This window comes from Haemorhous mexicanus, chromosome 8 (genome assembly GCF_027477595.1).
Source record: "Haemorhous mexicanus isolate bHaeMex1 chromosome 8, bHaeMex1.pri, whole genome shotgun sequence".
Lineage (NCBI taxonomy): Eukaryota > Metazoa > Chordata > Aves > Passeriformes > Fringillidae > Haemorhous > Haemorhous mexicanus.
In genome coordinates this window covers 9,849,208-9,871,238 of record NC_082348.1, presented here as the reverse complement: position 1 = coordinate 9,871,238, position 22,031 = coordinate 9,849,208, and the positions used below count along the sequence as shown (strand labels likewise).

Genomic DNA, 22,031 nt, shown 5'->3' with positions numbered 1-22,031 from the left:
CTGTGCAAGTACATAGGAGCCATCTGCAGAAAGCAGACACAAGGTTATTTTTGCCATACAAGCCAGTGGAGAGGTAAGGAGTTCAGCTGGAGCAGCTCTGTGGGAGCAGTGTGTCCCTCACCATCTCATCAGAGGAGCAGCCGTGCTGCCCATGGCGGGTGGCATATCTGGGTGAATCAGGGATACTCAGATGAGTAACTGGGACTATTGCCTAGGTCTGTAGTCTACAATAACATGAAAATTCTTGGAGATGGGTGGGGAATGGCAAGGAAATGCTGCAGCAAGTCCCCATGAACTTCTGAGCCTCTGCTAGGGAAGTTGTGAACAGTCTCGTTGATGTGCAGTCCATTGCTTGGGGAGATATTTAAGATGTCTTTACTTAGTCATCCTGTTAGTCTGCAGCCCTTTCATAACCAGTTTCCATATTTTTGCAACAGAAACTTCTAAGAAGGGGGTTGCTGGGGGAGTTGTTATTCTGTAGTGTTTTCCACTGCAGAAGCTGTTGATGATCAAGCATCCTGCTGCAGGGACTGTCTTCTCTGGATAAACTCCTACAAACCTGTTTCCAGATGGGCTTGTAGGATATCTGTGGGTGCTAGAAGCAGTGAGAAGTGTGAATAAAACTATATGCATGTATTTTTGCACATCTAGGACGTGCTGACAGTCCTCTGGACTCACATGTCTCAGTAGCTGTATGGTTTACTCAGATGTGTCCAGCAGTGTCAGCTGTGCTTTGTGAGGCTGCCCCCACTGCAAAGAACAGATCATGGATGTTCTGTTTTGACAAACTAGTGGGGCTTTAAACTACAAAGGTTAGATTTTTATTGTTCCAATGAAAAATTGTGCAGACGTGAAACTTTCACAGAATGTCCAGGAAGCTCATAAAAACACCTACAATCTGACTTCATTGGGACTTCTTTTTTTGGTTGAATTTAGACAAGGGAATAAAGGAAATTTAAAAAAAAAATGTTTTAATTGGCTCTGCATTTAATTCCCCTCGTTAATTTAGTTGCAATATGCAGCAAAATACTGATAGGTCTGTAAGGTTGTTTTTCCCTCCAAGGGTAAATGGGACTGTATGTTTTTTCTTTTCAAAAGACCTCTTTAATTATGTCGTGGTATTTGGAATAGCTACAATTAGAGAGCAAAAGCAGGGAATGATTAAAAACTCCTACTTAATAGCAGCTGTATTAGTTCTCTGGATTTTCAAAGAGACCCAGGCACAGTTGAGTCTACACAGACAACATGGAGCAGTTGTGCTGAAAAGGAAAGGCAAAATGGTGATAAAATTTTTTAACTGACTTTAGGGAATGTTGTCTGTTGTAGTATTTTAAGAGAACTCTTTCTTGAGAAAGGATTGAAGTATCTAAGTTCATCCTTCTTGTCCAGTCTTCAGACTATGTTAATGATTGTATCTCTGTTCACTCAATTCCACTTTAAAACAAACAAAAAACCCAAAAAACCCCTCTGAAACCTCAGATTGCTTGTCTGTTGATAGTGGACAACACCATGTCTTAAGACAGTTTGAAATTAGTGACTCTTATTACTTAGAGTCTGAGCTGAATTAAATACAGAAGAACTTGGTAGGCTGGCTATATTATTTTCTGAAGATGAATTAGTCATTGCTGCATGGGCAGATCAAGCTATGGTATTTCAGGATTTATAGGTATACATTCAGCAATTAGGCATTTGTACCTGAGTGGTTTTGGAGCAGCTTGCACCTGATTTTAAAGCTCTGCCTTTCAATGGATTGCCTCTTCCCTTTTATACAGCTGCCACCACATTGCTTATTATTTATAATATTTCAGTATGTTCCTAGAATCCCCAACCAAATTTGGAACCACATAGAGGCTGCAAAAACTTGAAGTGGAAGGCAGCTTTCCACTTTCTCTGTCAGTCTTCCTTTTTTCAATTGCAAATGTGATTAATGTCATTTTAGAAAAGTGAATGGAGGCAGGGATGTTGAGTCATTTGCTCAACTGCCATGCTGGGCATTGAACCAAATCACTCCAATTCCAGTCTACTTTTGATATGAAATCCTTGTTGCTTTCTACCTTTTTCTTGAAACTCTTTCATGATTTGACATATTTGACCAAAGGCAGTGAGCAGAGAAAAGCCCTGTTCCCTCCCAGAGCTGCATCAGCAGGGCTGTACCTGGCCATGGGGACTGCTCCAACCTGTGCACTGCAACCTGTGAAATACACATGTTCACACATTGCTACATGGAAAATAGAACATGGTGATGACATGTGTGTCCAGAGGCTGAGATCCTGCTGGATGCACAGTTAGTTCCTGCCTCTTAACTTGACACATGTGGGGTCTTTGATCCATGTTTGCTGAAGGCAATTGAAATTTCACTGTGGCTTTTGGTGGGAACAAGATCTGAGTTTTAGAGTCAGATATAGATGCCTCTGGAAATAAAAATAATTTTGTGGAAGCCAAAGTTGATATTTCTGGTTTAAACATGAGGTGTGATCCCCTTCTTTAAAAGGTTTTGTAACAATATTTTATTGTGCCACCAACATAAATTAATAATGAAGAAGCGAAAAAGGGAGTTTTTATTAGGAAACAGAAACCACAGATGAGAATGGCTGAGTTTTGTTTTGGGTTCTATTATAAACCATTAATAATAGCAGGAAAAGCCAGAGGATAAGTTCCTTTGTATTTCAGTGTATTTTCTCAGCTAGACCTTTACTTGACATTACCCTGCTGTGACAGGGCCAGGGATAATAGGGAAAAGGAATCTATTTTCAGCAATGATTTGAAACACAAAAAGAAACTGATTTAAATCAGACTATGTGTGCATTTTATTCATTACAGAGGATTAGTATTTCTTAAGTCTCCTTGAGTTGTTGTGAGCTAGGGGGGATTTTTCATTCTGTTTTTCTTCTGATTCTCTGTGTTTGTTCTGCCTTCCCTGGTGCTGTTGCTGACACCAAGTTCTCCTCTAGGGCCTGGTAGCAGGCCAGAGGTTGGGCTGGCCATGCCGTCCTGCACAGAACAGCATTATCCACTAGATGGAATTCCAATGGATAGAAGCTGTCAATCCCACACTGGCTGCTGCCTCTCCTCACAGTCAGTGGTCTCCCTGGCAAATGTGCCAAGTATCTCTTAAGGGCACTTTTGCCTCCCAATAAAGGAGTGGTTTGTGGGTGACCTGAGAGCACATCTTTTTTGAACTTTGTCACTCATAAATGCATATATGATGTGTAGCTTCTAGTTCTGCTAGAAGAAAATGAAGTATCAAGAGATTCTGTCTTGTATTTGCAAAATCTGGTACATCCACTAAATATTACTAACTAGGCTTGTACAGTTTTGAAGGGCTTTCACAGAAAAGATTGGATTTTGTTGCTGCGCAGTGGAACAAAGCATTTGTAATAAGCTTTGGATGTAAAGTATGATCTGAAACATGAACCTTTGAAATGCATTTCTTGGTTACAAAAAGCAGGCTTGGCAAAGGCAGAGCTTCTGGAATAGGAGTTTCAGACATGCAGGGCCTTCGATCTACTGAGTATTCATAACAGAAGCTACAGGAAAGTAAAGATATTATTCTTGTGAATTTTGAAGTGCCTTATGAATTTCTAATATCTCACCAGAATTTAGTTAGCCCATAGTGCCTCAGGAGCAAGCAAGAAAGCGCTCATAGTGGCACCTTGATACTGCCTGGCTTCCTTTCACCACACAATTTTAGGGGCTTTGTCCATGTGTTTAAGGTTAGGCAATGCTTCTGCACCTATTTGAAATGGGGCCTCATTTAAAGCTGAATAAATTAGGTGGAATTGCTCTGGAATTTATTACAACTCTGTTACCAAAGAGTTAAACTAACCTCTTTGAGTTATACCAGGTTTGTACTGTTTTGAGATCAAGATCTGACTCTTAAATGCTGGAAGTGTAAAATGGTATAATTTATTTTCAGTTTTCAGAATACCCTCATTTTAAGAGTCACTATGGCAGCAACAGGGTAACAAAGATTAATGATTCCCTTGGCCAAGGCACTTCAGTGGGTCACTGAGTCAGGAGCAGTGGAGCTGTTGGACATGGCCTGGGTCAAATGCAGAAGTCAGGGTGCTGTGTCACCCCTGGTACCACGCGCTGCGTCCCAGTCACCAGCTCACCCTTCTCATCTCTTCCTGTTGCACGAGGGCAGGGGTCAGTGACTGCTGAGTTTGGGCACCCCTCAGTGTTCAGGCTGCCTGGGAAAGTGTGGAGTCACCATCCCTGGAAGTATTCAAAAGACATGCAGAATCTTAGGGACCTGGTTTAATGGTGGGCTTGGCAGTGCTGGGTTGGAGTTAATGATCTTCCAAGTTCTTTTCCAACTTTAATGAAACTTTGATTCTTCCAAAGTCATTCTTATTTCATCTTCATTCATTTCTGCTAAAAGAAATACAGTTTAAAAGCTGTGAAAATACAGAAGTTTTTCAACTAACTTCAAGGGCAGATATAGTTCCTTAAAGTAATGGATTTACTATTCCTTTGACATTTTGTGTTCATGTAAAATGGGTGCAGATCAAGAGGATTTGCTGGGAAAGAATTGGTTCCCAAGGAGATTTTGATTTAAATTGGATAAAGTTATGAAATGTTTCTTAATTTTCACATTTTCTGATTAGGAAAGATACCTACAGAAAGAGAGACTTCATTTTCAAAGTGCTGCTTGAAATGTCTGTTTTCCCTTTTAAAATGGAGTCCTGTTGCTTTTATTTTATTATTTAAAAATTAAATTAACTTTTTAAAAGTTTTTAAAAGGCTTGACCTTAACTGCACTAATGTGATCATCTTGCCATATTCCCATCATACAAATTAGCCGAGAGGAAGAGCAATTGTCATCCCAGAACTTTGCTAAATTATTGCCTGATTGCTTCTTCAACCTTTTCTCTCTCAAACTATTCTTCCATCTCTTTGTTCCCATGTTTTCCTATGGTATCCCATACAAACTATCAGCATCCCCTGCCAGTGGACTCCCAAGTGTGTTTTTCCCTGGCCCTTCCTGGCCAGGATTTGTTTTGCCAGTTTAATTGTGCTGTAGGCAGGAGTTTGATCCTCAGCAAAAAGGAGTGTGGAAAGGGCTCTGGAAGTGGCTCTCTTCAAATACCTCCTTCCCAATGCGCTGCTCAGATGAAACCTGTCTGAATTGCCATTGCTATTATTTTAACAGTTACATTATTTTAACAGTACAGATCATTCTACAGGGACAGTTAGGGCTATTCTTCCTCCAGGTAACATTTTGAATCTTGTGGTTACCCAGCCATATAATGACAGTAATAGCTGGCACTGTCAGCGTGTTGCAGCTGTACTGAGTTTTATTTCATTTTCTCCATGACCTGGGTTTGCTGCTTATTTTGTTGGGTGTGTAATTGTGCCCTTAAGGAGATAAGGAGACAGGACATGCACATCGTAATAGAAAATAATGTTTCCATCAATGTTGATCTTAAACTAGTGAAATAAAAATAATTTTAAAAAAGGAGATATTAACATATTATAGCTACCTCAGTGAACAGAAACAGCTTTTAACAGAGCAGAATAGTTCTTTTCATTCCAAAGGACTCATGAGTTACAGTCCTTTCCTAGCTAGAATAAAATACAGCTTGGCAATAAAGGACAATTAGGAAATCTGAAGATTTAATTTAGAAAACACTCTTAACTGCAGTTGTAATGGCATCTTCAAGCTTCTTAAGTTTTTAAGGGGTAATTAAATTATTTCAACTAAGTCACTGTAACTTTAATGTCTACCTGTATCTCAGGATGTTAATTTTTTGCAGTAGAGTAAATTACACAGTCCATGCTCTCAATTAAAATGTTAAATGTTTATCTTGAATTATTACACAGTTATTCTAGTTCTAAAGACTTTTCCTTTCTTCAGGGTAAGGGAGAGTTTCTCCAAATATGCTGACACATAGATGTTTACAAGTGCTGGTTATTTCAGCTTTGACTGGGACCTTTCAGAGTTCTTCTTCCATTTGCCACAGACTGCTAAATATTTCTCATTGTTTGCATGGCAGATTAAGTGCTTTTTGTCCACACAGATTTATATTTATTCTGTTACTTTATTCACTCTGTTATTCCATAGCTCAGCTTTTTAAAGTGCCAACTTTCTTGTCTTTTATGATGGAAACAAAAATGTGTTATTTCTCTATGCTTGCAGATTATTGTGAGCTTATTATATCCAAGTGCATTATATACAGAAAAATATATTATCTTTATTAGCATCTTAGTAAATGCTGAGGATTCTTTTGTTAATTAGGCCTATCAGGTTATCAGAGCCTCATAACAAGATCTGGTCTTTTGTCAATTTCCTGGGACAACTCAGAATGAGTTTCACACTGAGATGTGAAATCAGCTGTTGCTGTCTTGCAGTTTACACAAGCTCATCAGAGGAGGGTACTTCTGGTAAAAGATTTCAGATTTCTGATTCCCTTTCCCCAAAAGTCATCTATGTGAAAGTAAATATTTAATATCTGCCAGGCTCCAATAACTAAGCTAGACTTCAAAATAAATTGAATAACAAAAATTCAATAAATCTAATTTAGCAGTAGCATCCGTGAGCATTTATCTTCTCTCCAGTTAGAATGGATTTTGACAGAGCTGCTTGTGTTCACCCATAGCCAGCCCAAGGCATTCCTCTGCAGCTGTTCCATCCTCACCCTCACAGGGTTTCTCTGTGCTTCTGAGGTAGGAGAGGTAACTGGATGTTCTTCTTTTCTGACAGGTCCTGGACTGGATTGAAAATCACGGGGAAGCTTTTCTGAGCAAACACACGGGAGTGGGGAAGTCTCTGCACAGAGCACGTGCACTGCAGAAAAGACACGATGATTTTGAAGAGGTAGCACAGGTAAGAGTCTGAACCAGACACATCTGCTGGCTTGATTTTTGTTGCTCCTTTTGCATATTCAGAAAAAGCTATTACTTTTTTGGTGACACACACTTTAGCTGCTCTATTCAATGATTTGGAGCTGCCCCAGATCCTGTCTCCAAGGTCTGGAGGTCAGCATGCACACTGCAGGATTTACAGTCAGAAAATCACCACACTGGGTTGATGAAAGGTCTCAAAGCCCATGAGAAATCAGAAGCAGCTTACAGGAAAGTAGCACTTTCTGTTGGGACATAGAAGAGAATGGTTATGAGTGAGAGTGAACGAAAAATCAATCCTAACTCCTAGGTGGAGACTGAGGGCCTTGAGCATAAGGTGGGGAGCAGCTGTCAATTAGCAGGGGAAACATCAGAGTTTGAAGTAAGGACGAGTACGCTTCCCATCCTTCAGTGCATTGTGTGGAAGGGATTTTTTGGTTTGGACTAAGAGGCAGTAACTACAGGTAGAAATTATTATTGTTATTATTATTAATTTAACTCTTAGAACACTGTAAGCAAGATTTTTCCAGGGATTTCTAGAAAACTGAAATATTCCAACTATTCCTCAAAGTGGAGTCATAGTAGATGTTCAAGCATACATGCTGTCCTTATTTATAGAATTTTAAATAAAGAGGACCTTTTGTAAGTTCTTCCATGGATTGAATAGATTTTTTTTCCCCTAAGTATCCATGGTCAGATATTACAGTCTCAGCTCTGACTGTCAGATCATGCTACACCATTTTGGGGTAACTGATAATCCACCACTTAGGATCTACTGTCTGTAACTGATAATCTGTAAAGGTACTTCTCCTTTGGGAGTTTTGGATAAATTCCTGATTGATCCATGTAAAGCAGAATGTATCAGATGCTTTGTCCCCCTGATACACACAGGGCAGATTATTGCTCAAATGTTTCAATGTGGCATAATATAAAAAATTTACTAGACTTTAGTTTTGGTTTTCTGCAAAACATTTCCCATGTGCTGGCCTAGTTTAGTTTAAGATATTTCCAGTAACAGGGACATGCCTCTTTCACTGTTTCCTCAGGGAAAATATTTCACTACCTGATGGCAGCTACTGATGAGATTTTTTTTTCTCTTCTCTCTCATATTGCATTTATATTTTTCTCAATCTCTTTCTTTATTATTATTATTCCCTTGTTTATATCCCTGTAGTCTTATTTATCTCCCTTAAGGGGATAAATACCAGGAAATGGGATGAATTAACAATCCTGAAATATCTATAGAATGTTGTCATATTTTCTCATATGTGCTTCTTAACCATGTCCAACATATTTAATTCTACTAATATTATTCTTATTCTCCAATCCCTTGAAAATCTTTTCCTATCTATGTTGTTGGAAATTTAAATTACCAACATCCTTCTTTTCATTAGATGTTCAGCTCTTGATGGAACATCCCATTGCTTGGCTTGCTAATGAATTTCAGTGTTACCATTCATCTGTGATGGGAAATCCCTACATACCTTTCAAAAATCTCACAGCCTGAAAACAACAGTTCTGCATTGGTGGGTTTCTAAAATTTCATGGAACCACCTGTGGAATTCAGCTTTCTGGTAATAGGCTTGAATTTCTAAAAACTTAAATTTCTGCAAATTTATTAAAATGGATTTTAGGCTGGAGGTTGCAAAGCATGGTTCTACCAGGCCTCATCCAGAAGCACAAATTAGTGTTAGTTTTAATACTAAAATCAATATTAGGGTCCTTTCCAGAGTGAGTGCTAGAGTCTGCTGTTATTGGATGCTATACTGGGCTAGCAAATGAAAATTAGGATCATGTAATATACAGGAGCTGAAACGAGGTTATTTCATGTCTTTTGTGTCACTAATATTTTCTCTCCTCTGATACATTATCTTCATAATTCTCATTACATCTCACATTTTCTGGATCATAGTTAGCATTTTTTTCTACCTCCTCTCTGAGTACTTTTTAACTAGAGATGTAGGAAACAAATTAAGAACAGGTGAGAAGAGACAGAAAAATTACTGAGTCCTGACAATAGAGATGAGAGCAGGCCATGTAACTGTCTGCACATGGAAATAACAGCTTATTAAGGCTTGCTCTGTGGGATGATGGAATTGGGAGATCCATCCCCTCATCAGGGTTGAGGAACATTACAGTGTGCAGTTGGCACCTGTAGGTACTAGGGTAAGTCAGAATATAATTACTTTGCTGAAAAGTTTTCTAACCTCCCTGTTAGGCCTCCTGCTCTACCACTTCAGCACATCTCTCTGAGCATAATTTCAGACACATTTCCTTTCACTTCCCAAGGCCAAATTCAGAGCAAATGAATCTTGTTCACTAGGTGACCACATGTGTTCAAGTGAAGGTGGGTGTTTCAAAGGGGGATGCAGAGGAAAGAAAAAAGTGGTTATAGAACCTTTTGGGTTCCGCTAAATCTGGCTCCTTTACAGCTGATGGGTAGAATCACTGAGCAGCTCATTGCTCTGCCTGGACTGTTGTGAACATGAAATTTATGGTGCATGCTAATTACAAATAATTGACACAAATTGAACCTGGTCCCTTCCCAACAGCTTTGACAGGAACACTTTGCTCTGGTGCAGCTACATGAGAATATCTTTGCTAATTTATGAGGCCTGTGCAGTGGGACACAGGAATGTGGTGCTGGCAAATGGACATGGGGACACACAGTGAGGGGAAGTGAAAGGAATCTCAGGCTTTATCTGAGCTCAAGGACTTGAAAATACAACAGTCTTTGCTTTGGACAGAGTAATAAATAGTGAGGGTAAGAGGAGAGCCCATAAATTTATCACACCTGGAATTCTCTTCCAGAAGCTTCTAGTGGGGTTGATTTTACAGCTGGGAATAAATCTTCTCTCTACTTTGAATATGACCAATTTTTATTCTTCCGAACTCCCTTCTTGATGCTTAACACTTTACAGTTGGTTGGAAATTAACTTTAAGTTTAAATATTTGTTATTTTTTTCAAGCTAGCAAACACCTTTGCAATGGCTAGGGTGGATAACTGGCACGACTTTTTCCCAGTATAACCATTAAATAAAGCAGATATGCCACCATCCTAAAAAAGCTGTTGAGTTTGCCCATTCCCCTCATCAGGATGTTAATTACTAGCTTTAATAGTAATACAAATGGTTATGATTGTTTTTCTTAAAAAAACCAAATTTTATATATATATATATAAAGTGTTTTTCTGACACACTTGGTGAGCTTGACAATATAAGCAGTAGTATTTCCTATTGGCAGTTCTCTGATAAAAGTGCTTAGCCTGCCATACAGTATAAATTTATTCTCAAAAATCCACTTTCTTTGGCTCTGACATATTTGTTCTTATCTCTTGCTGTTTCAGGAGGGCATATGCAAAGGTCAGGCTAGAAGCAATTTTCCGGAGTCTTCCTGACATTTTTAACAGGGGGCAAACATTCGTAGTTTTGCCTTACTGTGTGTAAACTGGAGTCTTGTGTCTGGCATTGCTGTGCTGAGAAATGCTCTGATTGACTGACCTGCCATGGCACTAGACTGAGAGGTGGAACATTCTCCCTCTATGTCTGATTAGAAACTGCAGATTGATAAATCTGGGTGTGATGATTCAATCAGGCATGGCCCAAATAGATCACATTCCTGCATACAGCTGTGCTCAGAAAATGTCAGTGATTTTACAGCACTGTGTTGTGGGCAATACGAAATGTAATTTGGGATCTCTTTCTCTCATAACTGCTGTTTAGACAAAGCTCTGGCAATTTTTCTGACTGTATTTATGCTACATGGAACGCACAGATGGCAAATGTTTGAATTTGGATTAAAAAGCCTGAGCTCCTGGGAGGGAGGTTGTTACCTTGTGCGTACCTGCAACTGTTTCCCAGTCAGTGCCGGTACCGTTCGCAGGCTGCCTCTATGGAAGTGCCAACCTCGCACAGCACTGTGCCTGCCCTGATGTTTTGTAGCCAGGCATTATCAAGACATGGCCAAAGGAATTGCTCTGGATGTAGCTACAGTGTTCCAATGATGGCCTCTTTGCTTGACTGGAATGATTTTTTGCAAATCAGATGACTGTAGTCCAGCCAGTTACGGTTGCAAAACAAAAGATAATTTCCTTTTAGGCTCTGTAACTTTTCCTTATTCAGTCCTTTTATCCTGAGAACAGCATGCCTTCCAGCTGGAAAAGTCTCCCAACATTTCAGCACTATCTAGCTGAACTGCACATGTTGGAAGTGCTTCTCCTGTTCCCAGTACCCTTTTCCTCTCTTCCAGCAGTCCCAGCAATCAGAGGTTAAGGTGGCCTTCTCAGCATCCTCCCCTGCTCACAGAGAGCCTTGCTGCTCAGAATTAGGAAATGTCATAGGAAGCTGCTCTGATAATCCCTGGCATTCTGCTGCCACAGGTCTGAGTGGTTTTGTGAATAGTCTGAAAGGAGCATTTCTGTAGCCTCTTTGCCTTTTACGAGCTTTTCCCTCGGACGTGCAGTTAGGATTTCCAGTGGTTCACGTTTCTCCCCGTTTCGGCCGGGAACCAGTGCGTATTTCCACCTGCAGATGGCACTCGCAATGCGCTGGAGAGCCTGGAGCCCTAATGGCAAACAGAGCCGGTGTTTCTCATCCAAGCTGACCAAACATTGTCTCGCAGTGAAATGAAACAGAAGTGGAAGCTGGCTCACTCCCTGTCCCATGGTGTTCTCCCACCCCTGCCAAAACCCACGTTGTTCAAGGTCACCCAGAAAAACAAACCCCTAATATTTTATTTTTTTAAATGCGAAGCTGGGCGGTCCATGGTTTAAGTCAAGGTGATGCTTGTCATCTGTGTTTATGGGATAAGCTGCTCTCAGATCTTTGGAGCTGTTCTCAAGGCTCTTGGGCCACATTAAGCTCACAGCTACAACTGGGTTTGCTTTTAGTACCTCTGTGTGTTTGTGTGCATGCAATACTTGGTGTGTTTTTCATGGTAATCCGAAGGCACTGATGTTTACGAGGTCAAATATCACAACAAAGTTCATGTTCTGAACAGCCTTGGCTCAAAATGTGTGGGGCTGTCCCTTCTTATCAAACACAGTAAGAAGGTTGACTGGAGGCTGAGTGTGGCCATCAGAGTTCATGGGGTTTGTCCAGTGCAGCAGCTCTTGGTTCAGGCCTTGTGTTCAGAACAGATTTGATGTAGGTACAAGACTGGATCCTCTATTCCCAACTTTGAAAGCTTTATGGGATCCATTTTGCCAAGGCATAAATGCAGTGCAGGGGACTCTTCTTGAATTATTGCAAAGAAGAAGAGCCAGACAAAATGTGAGAAAAATGCTGGACTTTGCACTCTGGCATTTGGGAAGCCATTCAAAAGTTCTTGGGTGTCTGTGTTTGCCTTCCTCCAAGCCAGCTTTGGAAGATGATGATTAAACACCTGATCACTGGCTTTGTACCATCAAAGTTAACCTTTGTGTACATGCACAGTTCCTTTAAGATTCAGTTCTTCCTTTTATTCATCTAAGGGAGGTAAATGGATTTTCTGCAAGTGAAGGCTTTTGGCAGAGACCTTGAAAGCCAAAGGCCTGAATCAGCTATTAGAAATCAAAGCTCTGATGATGTTCTTCATCTAAGAAGCAATTTGTTCTCCAATATTCCTTTCTAGAGTACTCCCTTCCTCCACCGTGCTGTTCCTAAAATACTGACAATTCAGAGTTTTTGAAAAGCCCTTGCAGATGAAAAGAACTTTAGGTGTGAATATGTTGAAAAAATACAGTTACATTGTTTGTCATGTGAAATATCCAGAGGATCCAGTAAGAAATTTTGCAGGTAAAAATAGTATTCTGTGACCTCTCAGTCCCACATAGTTTTACTTGAACTGCTTTAAAACTGTGTGTGGTAATGGAATAGTCAGGCCAAAGCTGAATTGCAAACAGCTACTTGTTTGGCCTTCAGGATAAAAACCTAGAGCTTTCCCATACAAATTCCAGCTCTGTTGGATGTCGTTGTTCTAAAGTTTGGCATGAAGTTCACTACTGATGTAAACCAGCTAGGAATAAATTAAGAGTCCATGTTGATAATGAGCACTTAGGAAGCATTGTCCTAGGGTGGTTTTTAAATTTTATTTTGTTTCACTTTTTACAATTTTACAACCTATCTGGCTGTTGAAAGGAGTATCCTGCTGGGCACACTGGGGTTTTTTCCCTTTGGGTTGAGTGACTAAAATCCTATGAAGGGTGAAATATTAAGCCAAAACAGGGAGAAGCAGACAATTAAACCTGGTGAGAAATCTGCTCAAAGTTAGCAATAATAACTGTACTTTCAGTAATAACAAATCTTTTTTAAAATAACAAAAGCATGAGACAGGCAACAAAAAATCAGTCCTACTCTTATTTTAATCATCCTTTACATGGCCATTAGCAAGTTCTGAAGCTATAACCTGCATTTTCCTGTTCACTTAATTTATGTAAATGTATTCACTTCTAGACAAAGAGAAAAAAATGCCCACTGGCAGCAGATTACTCAGGCCTTTGTACCGTGGTGCAGGAGCTCCAGAACTCTTGGTTTCTCCTCCTGGCTGGCATCAGGCTGCATCTGGCAGTGACAGACAGCAGAGAGCAGTGGAACTGCCAAAACATGGGCTCTGTGGAGGTTACCTAGGGCCTGCTGGATCCAGAAGCTTCTAACAGCATAACCAGGGCCCAGGTAGTTTATCAGGGGAGCCATGGTACAGCTGGGCATGAAGCCTCTGCGTGACTCAGGACCGATCTGCAGTGCCAGAGCAGAACTGAAATGGGTCTGCACAGCCTGGGCCAGCAGCCAGAAAGGCTGGGAGGGTTGGACAGATTGCCTGGGTCAGATGTGAGGCTGTGGGGACTTGTCTGCCAGAGCTAAGTCAGAAGCAGGGCATGTGAGACATGTTTTTCCTGAGGAGGTGTGAAGGGAGGACTGTTCAGAGCACGTGGTGGATCTCAGTCCCGTGGAGACTCTGGCAGCAGCAGCCTGGCAAATCTTGTGGAAGCAATGGAATTGAATTGGTGGCCAGTGGTACCCCATGATCCATTGGTAGTGGGAAACCTCTTTTTACAAAAGCTCTATAATGGCAGAGAGGACTTCCTGGCAGTTGTGTGATGGGCTCTATCTATTATGCCATGTCTTTGAGTCTGCATTTCAGTGTATTTCTCATCCAGCTCAAGGTGATTTTCTTTCCTATTTCTTCTCTGCCAAAATCACTTGACAGCTGGATCTTTTCATTAAGCCTCCTGCAGCATGATTCACAATCTAAATGCTCCCTGTAAAATCATAAGTCTTGGCAACACAGTGCATTTTTTTACAATTGCCAGGAGCTAGCTTCCTATCACCAGTTTATTTGGGTAGGTTTATTTTTTGTCTTTAAAATATCATCCCTTAATTCCCTGTAAATGCATAATGCTGTTTCCCGTGGCAGAAAAGGAGACAATGAAGCTATTTAAGAAATATATATTTTTAATTCTGGAGGTTCTGGAAAAGAGAATTTCTATTGTGTGGTGAATTCTGAGATTTTGAACTAACTTATTTTTGAATCAGAAGAAAGCCACAGTTTCCTAAAGAAGATAAATCCTGGAATTTGTTTTTTTAAAGCTCAAAAGTTCTTAAAGAGAACACCAGAAAATTATAGCACTGATATGCTATACTTATATAAAACAAGTACTATAAATATATTCAATATGGTACTGATTTATCAACTGAATAAACTTAGAGCTGAAACAAAAGGTATTTCCCTCTGACAATTTTGGTGAAATATACCCACTTAAAAAAACCACTGCTGTTCTGACTGACCTGTCTGTGTTGATGAAAATCATCATCATCTAAAGGCTTTTAAAACTTTCTGGTAATTTTTCTTTGTGCTCTTCTTATTGGCAGGTCAGTGGGTTATCAAACTGTACCTTATTGATTCCAGAAGATTAATTGCAGCAATGTCCAAGTCTCATTTGTAATGATGGTGGACTGGTACTCTTCAATTTCTTGTAGCTATTGATAATGGGAAGGCTCAAGGGGACAGGAGTGACACTGTGAATTGTATCAGCATTTTTACTTTGTGATTCTGTTCTAGTGCAGTAGAAGGAGCTGCCCCAGGCTGTGCTGCTGCCTCTGGGCCAGCCAGTGATGGCTTTAGGAGAATGGCACAAGTGGTTATGACACTGCTGCCAATCACAAATGTGCTGCTTTGCAGGCACTGGTAAAGAGGAAATTTAATGTAGATTACTCCAATATTGGGGATTTGTATGCAGTAACAGAACAAAACAATTTTCAAGGACAGATTTTAAGTATTTGTTATCATTGTGCAAATTTTCTGGAAATAGACAGAGTTCCATTGATCACTCTGCTGCACCAGATTTAGAACACAATCACACTTCCAATTTCAGATACATTGCTTATAATTAACTTGTTCTGAAGAGTGGAGTATCCAGAGAAGCTGCTTGGCAGTGAGATTGTGCCTCTCTTACTTCATTATCATGGATCCCTGATTATCCAGATGAAGGATATTCTCTTAGTCCCTCATCAGGTGTTTGAATTGTCTAAAAACTACACTTGCATTATGAGGCTATTGCAGAGGTTTTATACTGATTATATATAAATTGAAAGTATTCAACCATATTTTTATTGCATATAAACCTATTTTTAAAATTTACTTTCCTGGGATAGTGTTCAGGTCTCAATTTCCCCTGTATAAAGATAGGGCAACCTCAGTGGATTTACAGAGTACTTTTGGAATTACATGTGTGAATAGGGACAAAAATCCTAATGTGCATATAAATAATTCACTTGTTGATTCAGTGCTTGTAAGCCAGCCATTAATATTGCCCTCCATAGCTGTGGTCTGTGAGGTCTGGTTTAGCATAACCAAATCCCAAAGAAGCCCTGCTTTGTGTCACTGTGGAAATGGCTTCTGGTTTGAGGCATTCAGGCACCTTTGTTTAGTGTCTGGTTCAGAGCACCACCACATGCAGAAACACAGAGCTCTCTCCTCCTTTGCTGAGCTGGGGAGAGAAATTCTAAGGTTTACATGAGAAAAGCAGGCAGAATCAGCCTTCTCCTGCCTCTACATTTGAAATGAAGTTTATTTGGAGAGAAAGAAATTGCAGAATTTGCAAGAAGTCAGGAACTGAGACAAGAGGTGTCTCTGAACTGTCAGTGAGTGTGTGCACACGTGTTAGTTTGGCATGACTGCCTGTTTTAGTATGCAGCTGATAGAATGGAAACCACTGCAGAACAATAGCACTGGCTCCTATGAACACACAGCTCTCATTTTTATCAGGGTGTTTTGTCCAATACATGAGATTTTGTCAGTGCTGTTTTTTTCTGTGCAGCATAGGTGAGTCTTTGTCACATTGGTGAGATCCACAGCTTTGCAGCAAGCAGAGAGCTGAGCCTGCTGTTGCCTCCTCTGGAATAATGTCAAGGCTCAGTTCAGAAGTGCACAGTGTAAAAGGGTGGCTGTGACCCCTTAGGATCAGGGAATGGGATGTGCAGCCCTGATGTTAAATGTGTCTGCTGAGTGGGTGCACTGTGGGGTGGAATGAAGGGTATTCCTGCTTGGGGAGGAGAGATAGCTGAGAGCACTGGGGTTTGGCTTCTGGCTCCTGGGTATTTTGCCAGTGGCCAAGATTGACAACCAGAGCTTGGATTTGTCAATGGCCACATACCAAAGTTGAGTGCAGGAAGGACTGGAAACCTGCAGTGCTCCACGGTGGGGAAGGGTCTGGTACTATCTGAGTCTTTTTTTCTGTTGTCTTCTTGGGTTTGTTTTAGGCTTAAAACAGACCTAATTAAAATCTCTTAAAAATCAAAGGTGTCTTTTGGGGTTTGTTTTAGGCTTAAAATAGACCTAATTGAAACCTCTTAAAAATCAAAGGTAGGTGTTTGCTCCCACCAAAAGAGGTGGCTCAGATAAATACTACCTATCAGGAATGCATTCAGATCATTTGTCCTTTGGAAAAAAATAACCTTTTCTGACTCAAAGTGGAGAGCTGCTCCTCCCAGTTCCAGGCCCCTTCCCAAAGGATTCAGTTTTATCTGTGCCACAGCACAGCCCCTCAGTGCACACTGAGTGCTGGGCACTGCTCAGGCTCCACTGCTCTGTCATGCACTGGAAACCAGACCGGAGGGAAGCAGCCCCACAGCATGGCCAGGGCTGTGCAGCCATGCTGAAATGCCAGTCATCTCTCCTGAGTGTGCTTCCCTTGGGGTGGGGAATTGGGTCACTAGGTCATTTAACCATTCGAATTTAGGTTTTTTGTAGGCACATGTAAATGTGGGACAGGGGAAGCAGAATCTGATTTGTGTGCTAACATCGGGATGTGAAAAAAGGAGATTATTTTGGAATGAGAATGCTGGGAGGAATGGGACTTGCTGTTTGGACCTGCTGGACATGACTCCAGGGTGGGGTTTGGCAAAGGTACAGCAGGTAGAGAGAGATCAAAAGACAACTCAAAGAGAATTTCTCTGATCTTTGCTTTTGTCCCATGTCATGGCCAGTCTTATCCTTTGGGGGATGATTTGGGATTTTTGAAGGGAATTGGATAGGGAGAAGGAAGGACTCAGCAACACTAAATAAAGAATAGACTAGAAAGCTGTTGGGATTTTTTTAATAGTAAAAAATATGGCAGATGTTGACTATAGAGGCAGGATCTCATATGCCTGCAATATTCATGGAGATCTACTACTTGCCAGAAACCAGTATGTTTTATAGCATGAAAATTTCTGGTGGGAATGCCTCTGTACCAGATCTCTCACTGTAAGTCGTTATTAAGATATATTTATCTCAGATCATGTGTGGCCCCCTAATAAGAGCCAGAAATAAAAGCATGATATCTTTCTAAATCTTTATTTTGCTTATGGATAAGCTGAACTGAATTTCATTCACACAGTAGAACACATTTTTATAGTGCACCCCAGATGAGTGCTTTCTGGCCAGCATGAAAAATGTTAGTTCCTGTCTGGAACTTTTCTAAAGTCTAGGAATAAGTCTAGCATAAAATAAATAAAATGGTCTGTTATTTCTAGGTTAGTGAAACCTCCTTCCACTTTTCCTCAATATAAGTATGCAGTACTCCCTAGATGTTGCAGGAGATTTTAATCTTTTGAAGTTTGAGGGAAGACAAAGCCTTTAGTCCATCCTGCTTTGGTGGCACCTCCGAAGAACTAATTTGATGGGCAAGCCATACAGACAGTTCACATGTCAGGGAAGTAACGGTGGTGAAAAATTGGTTTATAAATCTAGTAGGATTCAGATAATGGTTTCTACTCATTTGAAACAAATTCCAATGTGTAAGCCATGACAAAGAGATGAATTAATGTTGACAGTGAAGAGATTCTGAATCCAAAGGGACTGTCTTGCTGACCTGCTCCTAAAGATGCTCAGCTAGAACAAGGAGGTGAAGTAAAAAGTTACTTCAATTTTAATTGAAGCTGGGGGAGGCTGTTTTATTGTTGTAGATAGCAGAGGGGCATTCTCCATGCAATTATCTGAGGTCCGGAGAGCAGGGAGATGGGGACGAATGTTATCTGAGTGGTGGGCAGGTGATGTGTTTCTTGTTGGCAGAGTATGTTGAGAAAACTCCTTTTGCCAAATGGAAATACCCAAATTGTGAACAGAAGTGTTGGTGTTTTATTCTAATTGTATGTTTGTTTCTGGCAGGCAGTGTATTGAATTGTGAGGTTTATTCTGGAAATAAATTGATTTTTTTTTTTTAAAGTGATGAATTTTTAAGTGATTCTTTGCTAGAAGTTAAATTTAACAGGGCAAATTGGAGGGACCCAGGAGAACCAAGGGGTTCCCTCTGAATCTCAAGGGAGTATAGACAGTGCTAGGAGATGGCACCACAAGATGTGATGTTCTCACTGAGAGCATTTTATTATTCCTGCACCACTCCCACTTGGGCTGGTACACGGGAGCTGATGCACTGCAGCCTGTCAGGGAGGAAACCTGTATTACAAAGGAGCAGCAGCAAAAATTTAATTAAATCTTTGCATCTTTCCTCAGGTAGCAGCAGTGCACTGACCGTGCTAAAATGATGTGGCGTATCTTCCTCTGTATTTTTTCTGCCAGCAATCAGTTTCCTTGTCAGAGGTGGCCTTTCACTTATGGCAAAAAAAAAAAAAATTGCTGCAAATCTGGAGGTCCTGTGATGCATTAGTGGTACACTTAATTTTTTGCAGCAGCCTGTGTTGCGTTTTTGTCATCTATTACCAGACAAAAAGAATGATTGTTATGTGATTTATATGCAGCACTGCATCGTGTTCAATGTTCAGCTGTGTATGAATTCTTAAGCTGAAAGATCAGGTGAATGTGGGTTAAAGATTTGCCAAGTTTTCTTCTTTTAAACATTATCTCATTCTGTGAACAGTTCCATGCCACTCCAAATGAGCTTCAGGAAAGGTGTTATAGCCTAACTTCATATTAATGGAAATAAGAGCATAGCTGAGTCAGAGTAGTGGTTGTGGAAGAAATGGAGAGGAAATGCTTTGCTGTCTTATTTAAAGTAGGTTTTATAAAAATATAGGCACAGAATTCACATTCTCACAAGTTTATTTCTGCTTTTGTTTTCAAGGCAACCATGATGCCAATTGTATTTGGTGCTGGCTTTTACCAGTGCTGCTGTCAGTCCAGAGTCTTTTATTACTATTGTTGCAGTGTCTTTGAAATCTCCAAACCATGACCATGATATTAAACCCAGAATGCCTGGAGTTATTTCAATTCCAGAGACCAACCAGACTTGATAAAGCTGTCATGATTGCACTCATGTCTGTAGGGCTCAGGAAAGATGTGATCTGAGCTTTTGGGACAGAAAACAATACCATGCCCTCCTGGATTGCTGCTCACCTTGGAGCTGCTCCATGTTTATTTCTCCACCTGCCTTCCCTTTTGCCCCCATCATAAAGAAGTTGTGAAGCTTTGCTGTGAACCACCTGGGTTTTCTGATGATATTAATCATTTAAGAAGCTTTCAAAAGGAGCTGCATTTCACTCCTGTCAGTCTGCCTTCTTGTGCTCCCTTGTCATTTCCACAAAAGAAAATGCTTTCCTCATTTTTGCTGAATTTCAAAGGCTCACTTACCATACAGTCACTTGAGCAGCTCTCAGTTGTACACTCTGCAAGTTACTCAGTTATGAAATTGGGCAGTGATAATTCTGTTTTAGTGGTACACTCACTGTGCTGGATAACACCAAGCAGTATGACTTTGGTTTCATGTTTGGCACCACAACTACTGTTTTGTTGTCTTCATTGTCCTTCTTTCCTTTCTTCTGCTCACTTTCACATTCCTGTTCCTGTACAAGGGTGTTCCCAAGTTAAAGGACCAAGCTATCTTCATGTATATTACCAAGGATACAATACTAGAATAAAATCTAGCCAATAATCATCAATTTAAAATATCTTTCCTAATTCTTATAGATCCTTGTAAAGACCATAAAATATTGGAACAGCAGTATTTCATAATTGCATTTTCATATTCTGTTTGGATATGCTTTTACCAGAAGATCAGTAAGGTGGCAGAAAATAAAAACTGAAATATCCTTATAAACACAAAATGGGCCTACATGTAATTTGCTTTCCCAGCTGTCCACCTCTCTTGGTCTCAGGATGACACTGAAGATGGTTGAGAAGTGGAGATCTTTGCCAAATAAGCTTTTGTTCTTTGTGTACTTGTACTATGTACACCTATGTGTCCTTATATACTTATTAATATTGGATGAGATGTGTGATTTTAAATGTAATTTGAACCATTGTTTCACTATATATTTCACTGGCATTTCATTGAATAATGGTTGTGATCACACTGGAGTTAATTAGCATGATTGTGGTAATGGGAGTGTTTTCTACTTGATGTATGAGTGCACTACTGATTGAGATGAACAATTGGTGGGATGAATTACACCATAGCCAACATTTTTTTTTAAATCTAAAGTAAGCACTCAGTATGAAATACCACAAAGCAGAATTCTTTTAGCTAATGTATTCCCAGCTATTAATTCTAATCTTGCTTATTTATTAGTTTGAAGGTATGAGGTAGCTTTTAATCAATTTGTCTGGCATTTCAGCAGTTCATGTAATGTGTAAGTGTCACCCTTTTAAATTCAAATAATAAATTCACCTTGGTTTGTGTGTGAAGCCTGAGGGAAAATCATAAATAAAAGTAACAATACACAGAAAAATATCTGGTCCTTCATCCTTCACAATGGTCAGTGAGGATTCTGGGCCGTATCCACCTTGTAATTCCTGGGAATATTTCATATCTAATAAATACTGAAAAATGCCATATGTTTGTATTTAAAACATATATATTAAACCATAATATATTATATATAATATTTTATACAATTCACTGAAATAATAGAATTACTGGAGGTGTAAAGAAGTCATTAATATCAGCATAATATCAGTGCAAGGAGAACTGGGGTCAAATTGTGACAAGGAAAACTAAAGATGAATTGCCATGTTTAAGGAAGAACAGTCTGAGGAAGAAGGTGCTGATGGAAATTTCATTAGCTTGGATATTTTTTTAAAAGATCTGAAGAAGTTTCCATTCTAGTTTATAGTGGGAAACAATCCTGTACTGACAGAGTGAGGGGCTGCATTACCTCAGAGAGATACTCTGCCTGTAACTTCTGTAACTGTAATTCCTGGTAAGTCTGTTCTGAATTACAACCACAGAGTACAAGTAAGAATATAAGTCTTGATTTGATTAGGTACAATTCAAATGGAATAAAATCACAACTTATATTAGATCATCATATGCACTTAGCCTTTGCCCTTCTTAAGGGAGGAGGAATTTTGACAAAGATGGATGCTTTGTTAAAACCCAGATTTATTTATCAAAGAAATGTTTCAGTGTGGTCACTTATTTTAGCTTTAGAATATCAAGTTACTAAAGATGTAATTCTTCACAAAGGCCTGACTGTGAGATCACTTAACCTCAACAAATACTGGAGCTAATTTTAATGAAGTAGCTTGAGCAAAGAATCTGATAGCAGTAACTGAGCTTTATAATTAAGGATAACAACAGTTTATAGGGCTTGACAAGAACTGCAGAATCAGCTCTGTAATCACAGTTTTGCCAAAGTGAATCATGCTGTAGTTTCATTGGTCACGAGTTCTACTTGCTGTCTATGCACAGAACAGGTACCAATCATCCAGAGTTCTATTTTTAGCCCTTTGCCATTTTTTTCTCTCCTGTGATCTTGGGAAGATGGTTAGAA

General features: G+C 39.9%; 1 protein-coding gene across 8 annotated transcripts in view; it reads left to right on the top strand.

Moving 5' to 3' along the window:
• The window catches only part of KALRN (kalirin RhoGEF kinase), a 481,244-nt gene that overhangs the window by 245,929 nt on the left and 213,284 nt on the right, over positions 1-22,031 (top strand). For all 8 annotated transcript variants that reach the window (XM_059852696.1, XM_059852697.1, XM_059852698.1 and 5 more), the window contains exon 10: positions 6,707-6,829. In XM_059852696.1, the coding sequence (XP_059708679.1) occupies positions 6,707-6,829 (123 nt within the window). The remainder of the gene's footprint in view (positions 1-6,706; positions 6,830-22,031) is intronic.